The sequence below is a fragment of the Pygocentrus nattereri genome, chromosome 15 (genome assembly GCF_015220715.1).
Source record: "Pygocentrus nattereri isolate fPygNat1 chromosome 15, fPygNat1.pri, whole genome shotgun sequence".
Taxonomy (NCBI): domain Eukaryota; kingdom Metazoa; phylum Chordata; class Actinopteri; order Characiformes; family Serrasalmidae; genus Pygocentrus; species Pygocentrus nattereri.
Window position 1 is genome coordinate 8,892,298 of NC_051225.1, and position 6,712 is coordinate 8,899,009.

Genomic DNA, 6,712 nt, shown 5'->3' on the forward strand with positions numbered 1-6,712 from the left:
CTTGCAGTTCAGAAAATGCGTTTTGACTAAGTAAAGCTATGAAAGCATCTAAATCTGTAAATGAAATAGTGCTGGTGTAACAACTGGTGCATTAAAATGGCAAAACTGATTTGAAGTTGGACTTGAATGAAAACTTAAATTGCAGTGTTTGAATTTGGCATTTATTGTTGCTGATGTGCTTCCACATTACTCTTAAGCTCAGCATGCATGACCCCTTCCAGTTGGTCACTACGCACATTATAGGGGGAAAAAAAAAAAAACAGAACAAAACATCAGAACTATATAATCTTTATTAAATCATTCAGACTTCACTCTTTACAGCAAACACTTTAAACTGAGTGTTTCCACATAATGAGAGCACTCAGCTTTCATCAAAGATACATGTTCCAAGTTAGGGTGAAGAGCATCTCACAACCCTATTTGCCTCACATGGGAGTTCCACTGCTTCTCTGCTGTTCTTATGGAGAGATGATCAGCACTGCAGGGAATTCCTCCCTAGCAAGAACCAGAAACAATTTTACAAAAAGGTACAGTGGAGAAAAAAAAAGCAAAAAAATAATCTTGCCACTTCATTTGAGCATATACATACAAATATATAGTTCAGTAACTCTACCTCTCCCACCCCTATTCAAATTACTCCCATAAGTTCAATCGAATCGTTCTCAAACCAGTCCTCAGGGTCCACGCCACACAGCCAACATAATGATGTATTACACCTCCCAGAACACCTGGTCAAAAGGTATAAGCACTCTTAGTGGCTTTGTTCCAGTGTATTCTGGGAGCTGGGACAGCATGATGTAACGTTTCTCCCCTTTTGGTTTGAGAATCGCATGTTGAGAGGACAAGATGGCACAAAAGTGTGTACAGGTGTTTGCTTAACATGTTAAACTTCACCCACTTTCATAGTATCTTACAGTGGCAATGAACTCCCTGCATTTTGGCCTAAAATTTAGTTACAGTAACTGCTCCAAAAATTCTTCTGGCCCACAAACATCCCCAATTGTGGCTGAAACCTGTTAAGACATCTCCCTACAACTGCTGCTTACCTCACAATTTTGATGTGCCATCCAAAACCTGGTCACAAACTATAACCCCTGTAGACTATGGCCCAGACTTTCACATTCGCCATGTTTCAACCTGAAAAACAAAGACACACATCAGTATTCAAATAATTCAACTACTCAGTAGTATCAAATTAGTAGCATGCATTAGTAACTGTTACAACACAAACTAACATTAGGACAAAAGGAAACCATTCAGAAAGAGGCCATACTTAGAATAAAAGGACTTTAAGGCTGATTCTTCAGTGCAAGCATCAGTGCCTTAATAGGCACTGAGGCAATATGAGGACAGCATTTCTCATTTGATGGAAGAAACTGAGAATTTTTTTACATGTTCATAAAATGGAACTTCAAGGGGCACAAAAATTAAGACTTGGAATAAATGAAACACGATAAACATTCCAAGATTGTTGTATTCTCATTTTGGCATGAAGCACTCGCCTTTAGAAAGGGTCATGATATGGACCAGTTTCACAATTCTTAGGAGCTTAAATTTAGCGAGGTCATAGGAGCCAACACTGGCTAGAGCACTGATTTTTGGAGGACATATGATGGACTACATAATGAAACTGTTGGAAGGATGCGTACAGGATAGCAAAAGTTGTTACCTCACATTACAGGCCTATCTCCACAATTGCCCTAGTCAAGAGAGCAGCTTTCATCTCAGAGGACTCTTGAGTTGGTAGGCACAACACTTCATTCTCCAAGGACATTGTTGATTTCCCAAAAAGGCTAGCAGAGAACTCTTACATGCAATGAAGCATTATACAGTACTGGCTTTAAATTCAGCAAGACCAATCTAATCCCACATTACCAAGTCCTACTATCTAACTTGCTAAGCACACCAAGCAACCCACCAATTTCTTACATTTAAATTAATTCCCCCACACAAATCAATTCACCTTTTCCTACATATACTTAAATCCAATCTAATCCCAGCACTGAACTGTCATCTGGCTTTTGACATCTTTGACATTTTTAAGCACAATGAAATCGAAGCATGTTCAGCAACTTGTTTAATGGGCTTCATGAAGCCAAATTTTTTTTACAAAAAGGAACAAAAAATTTGCAGGTGTTGGTACACAGAACAGAGCACAGTTTTCCCACCAGAGGGAACAAAATTGACATTAAGAGTTCGATTTAAATTACGTTCATAAAGAGTACTTTTTAATATTCAAACCTCTCAAAGAGTAAAGTACCTCAGGCCACCCTGAGAAGATCATTCAACTTCATGATCAACTGGAGGCATCAGCCATTAAAGTAGTTCACTCTTTGGATACTGAACATTTACAAGTCTTCTGCAACACCAAGGATGCAAGTCACCCCCAAGAGCACATCACAGCTTGGCAAGCTTCTTTTAGGAATGATATGGTTCATTTTATTTTTATTTTTTTAGAGACAGATACTTCCGAGTAAAATTCTGCTTGACGCCCACCTTTGCCCCCACCCAGAGCCATTTTAAACTGGAAATTGGTCCAAAGTTTCCCCGTCAATTGATCTGAGAAGCTATCAGGCTGTGCTGAACTGGTCAGAGATTTCACACATGGTTCAAAACAGTGAGACTTCATTACAGATACAAAAGGAAAGAAAACCCATGTTTTCTCATGGAACAACTGTATGTACAAGTAATCTAAATGAGCTTTAACATTTACAGCAATTAAATGCCCAAGAATGACTTAAGCCCTCCTCTCAGAGAGCAGGGTAGCTCAAACTCGAAAATAAAAAAAATTAAAAAAGGACTGCAAGATGCTATCAGTATGGTTTAAGTTGCAGAGTAGTAGACACTCAAAATTAAACAAAGTGAAAATCAAAGTTCTTCGAAGAGCACATCTTAAATACAGCCAGCGAAGGGATGGTCTTGGAATCAGGAATTTTTTTTACTCGTGTGCAGCTGAGGACAAGAAGCAGGTAAGAGTAAAGGCACTGGAGCATTTGGACATCCTTTCCAAATAAATTAACTGACACCAAAATGGTGTGGTATTTTCATAGTTTTATGGTTAACTCAAATCATCTCAATCTCCTAGCATACATCAAGGCCACTGGAAGACTTTGGAAGCAAGTTGGAAATTTGACCTTTCCAGAGTGCAGCATTAGCTAGAATTTGCCATATTGTCATTGTTTAAAAAGGTCTCAGTACGGCTGTTAGTCATTGGACTGGTATGTGAACCAGGACAGAACAGACCCATCAACCCCTTCCTTGAAAATCAGTTATAATTGTTTCAAGCAATTTAAGTTCTGTACATACCATAGCTGTCATAGTCGTCTCTGTAAGATCCTCCAGATCGTTCATAACCACCCTGGTTCCTAGAACGAGAACGCGAGTACATTAGCAACATCAAGTAGTAGTACTGACCAGTTTAACCTAGCACTCCATGCACTGACCTCAAGATTAAAACACAGAACTAACCTGTTGTCTCTGTATCCTCCACCACCCGAGTAGCCTCCACTCCTGTTGAAGTAGCCGCCACCACCACCACTACCGTAACTCCTGTCACCACCACTGCCATAGCTCCTATCCCCACCTCCATAACTACGGTCACCACCATAGCTTCTATCGCTACTGCCATATCCCCGATCCCCACCTCCATAGCTCCTGTCTCCACCATATCCACCACCACCTGAAGAGATGAAAAAAAAAAAAAGAAGTCAAATTGTGTTTCAAAATTTCAAGATAAAAATTCAGAACCATAGCTCAGCATTTCCTGCTTAAAAGTCCATACCTCTTCCTCTGCCTCCCCTGAAGAATCCTCTGCCACCACCAGAACCTCTGAAGCCACCGGACCGGCCACCAGATTTGCCAGCTTCATCAACACGAATCATCCGTCCATCAATAGACTGATGAAAAATAAGCAAAACGAAAGTCTACATTTCTGTTTCACACCATCAAACACAGCATAGCACAATTACAACTTCTGTTACCTTTCCATTCATTGCAGCCATGGCATCTTTGGCATCATCTGGGTTTTCAAATGTAACAAATCCAAAGCCCCTGGACCGGTCTGTCTCACGATCTCTGATAACGTCGACTAGAACAGACAGAAGAAACCCATTACAAATCGTCAGCCACATTAAGAAGCCGTGGTAGCCATTTCCTAAAGAAGTTCCACACAAAAACAACTTGCCTTTTGCAATTGTTCCATACTTGGAAAAGGCCTCCTCCAGTGATTGCTCAGTGGTGTCATAGCTGAGGCCACCGATAAAGAGCTTGCCTTCGTCAGACATCTGTTTAAAACAAAAAAAGAAAACATGCCATTAATGACAGGGAAAGCACTCGAGATGCACACGTTTCCATTAACAGCCCACACCGGCGTGGCACATTTTACACTCCCTATCCTTACCCAGCAGTAAAAAAAGTGTCATTAAACCGTACTGCTGCTGGTTAACAGGAATAATGCCCTAAACTCTAAACGTTTTCGGTGAATTAGTCGAGCTTTTCCCCCTTCAGAAAATGGAGGCCCATCAGCAAAGGCCCGCCCCCTCGCCATTGGAGCGCGTTTTGGATCACAGCCAGCGCAGCCACGTTATGCTAACGTTAGCTGGTTAGCAGTGGCGCAGCCATTTTGACAATGGCCACAGGACACCCACACCCGCAGCGACACGACGGAAAAGGTTAAATCCACAAACCATGAAAATGGACGGGACGCAGAGTGGTTTTAAACTAGGGGTGAGAACATTAAGCAGCGTCCAAGTTGTGTGACCGGTGACATCACGGAAAACCTGCCATCTGTGACCATTTACAGCAAACAAAACGTCTTATACGATATTTTGGGGAGAAACTACATTAACCAACTATAGTTACACAGATCTGCCGCACACGCTGCCCTGAAAGAACTATATGCAAATTAGCTACAAGGCAGCAGCCAATCATGTTGCTGATTTGTGGCGCAATGACCGACCGTCCCGCCCATAAACGCGTTGAATGAATTAAAAGATCAAGTATTCAAAGCGCAGGACATAAATAAGTACATGAATATACACATGGCTGCTCTGGGGCTCACACTTTCCCTCGTTACATATTTGTTCCGTGTGTTCTATTATAACAAAACGTAGAAGCGATTCGGCTCAATGTAAATGTAGCGCCAAATGAAACAGTGCAGCTACAAGTTAACATATGGATGATCAAAACATGAACTCGCTCTCAAACGAAGACTAATACGTTAGGTCATCATTGTGTTTTCAGGTTGTATAAAAGACTCTCTTTTCTGCGCGAGTTATTTGTAGCAGTTGTAGAAAAACCCAAATGTAGGTCAACGGAACGAGTCAGTTAGCCCGCTGCTAGTCCGTCGAACGCGCCGAACAAAGGAAACAACGCCGCAAGATGGCGGCTCAGCTAGCATTAGCTTTGTGGCGTTCGTTGACCTATTTTTGCCTCTGGCGTTATCTGGGTTAATACTGAAGGTTTGAGATCAATTAATACAGCGGTTACAATATTACTTTCACATTCGCCACGGTAAAATTAAGCTAATTCTGAGAGCTAGTTAGCTAACGTTAGCGTGTCAGTCCTTCGCTACGGGGTTTCGGCAGATCGGACAAAAAGTCAAAACCAGCGCTAAATCCAATGCCTTTCGACGTTTAAGCGACCGCTAACTAACCGTTAGAAAAAAAGATACCTCTGTAGGAATTACCTTTCTTGTGTTTTTCGGCCTTCACCACAATTTCGAGACCACAACCTCCTGCTGCTGCTGCTGCTGCTCCGAAGCGCGAATGAGACAGATTGTAAAATGGAGTCCGTTTATGAGCTTCAGGGTCTCATGAATATTCATCACGCGTCAGCTCTTGAACACTACGTATGAGCATTAATATTCATTAGTGGGCTGGTCCTTCTGTATGGCGCCGCCTGCCGTGTGGTCGCGTTCCTCGGAAAGACATTGGAGAAATGGGAGGCCTTCACTCCAGCAGTATACAGCAAGTAAATCACGTTAACTGAGAAAAAAGCTGTGTAATTTAAATTTTAGTCTTACATTTGACCAGGTAAAGATTTAGAGACTTTTCACTGCACCAAAACCAAAAAGCGATGAATTCTCCATCTCCATTTTCAGTAGAAAATAGACACTAGTCATGTAGGTTTGACTCCATGTTTTCTGGAGAGGCCTTTGCTGTATAGTTTCTGGTGTTATTGTAGGAATTTCCTTTGATGGATATTTTAAGCTAAATGTTTATTTAAAGGAAAAGGCACTTTCACCGTCACAAGTTAGTCATGGCATTTGTTGTTTTAATATATCTTAGCGCTTGTTAAAATATGTATATAACTTTATTTAATAAACAATAAATTCATAGGCATTTTTAAGCATGCACAGTTGAATGACTGAGGTTATTTACTAAGGGTTTATTAAATAAAGTCAACTTTTTTCACATTAACCTCTATTTCAATTCCAATGTTTTGTGTTTAGGATCCCAAACAAATCCATGGAAATGTTGAAAAGCATGTTGTTTTGCTGTGTGTGCTGCTCTCCTTAGCAAGATCTATTTAGCACCGTGCTTATAAAGCTTGGCAGTGGCCGTTCATGCCTTCACAGAATTTCTGACTGGTGATCATTTTCTTAAGTAAGGCCTATGGGCTGCTGAGTTAGTTCATCTTTGAATTGAGATAATGAATGTTTTTGTGAAAGCAGTATAAAAGCTTCAGAGTCTGCTGATAAAACTGCTGTTTT

General features: G+C 41.0%; 1 protein-coding gene across 2 annotated transcripts; it reads right to left on the minus strand.

Annotated features, from left to right (window-relative positions):
• Positions 1 to 272: 272 nt before the first annotated feature.
• Positions 273 to 5,802, minus strand: cirbpb (cold inducible RNA binding protein b). Of its 2 annotated transcripts, XM_017701382.2 has the most exons (8): positions 5,687 to 5,802; positions 4,184 to 4,283; positions 3,981 to 4,087; positions 3,782 to 3,896; positions 3,469 to 3,679; positions 3,307 to 3,365; positions 1,047 to 1,137; positions 273 to 495 (listed from the first exon to the last, which is right to left on the minus strand). In XM_017701382.2, exons 2-7 carry the CDS (start codon positions 4,281 to 4,283, stop codon positions 1,133 to 1,135), a joined length of 597 nt encoding a protein of 198 aa, XP_017556871.1. In that variant the 5' UTR covers positions 5,687 to 5,802; the 3' UTR covers positions 273 to 495; positions 1,047 to 1,132. The 2 variants fall into 2 exon arrangements, with proteins under 2 accessions (XP_017556871.1, XP_017556870.1); XM_017701381.2 differs by lacking the exons at positions 273 to 495; positions 1,047 to 1,137 and adding an exon at positions 2,061 to 2,952.
• Between the last annotated feature and the right edge of the window lie 910 nt (positions 5,803 to 6,712).

What these genes read in the sequence shown, in the direction of transcription:
- cirbpb (XM_017701381.2), bottom strand. Translation starts at nt 4,283, where the DNA reads ATGTCTGACGAAGGCAAGCTCTTTATCGGTGGCCTCAGCTATGACACC. An exon ending in GTATGGAACAATTGCAAAAG is followed by an intron (nt 4,088 to 4,183) that starts GCAAGTTGTTTT and finishes TGTCTGTTCTAG; the next exon opens with TCGACGTTATCAGAGATCGT. An exon ending in TGGCTGCAATGAATGGAAAG is followed by an intron (nt 3,897 to 3,980) that starts GTAACAGAAGTT and finishes ATTTTTCATCAG; the next exon opens with TCTATTGATGGACGGATGAT.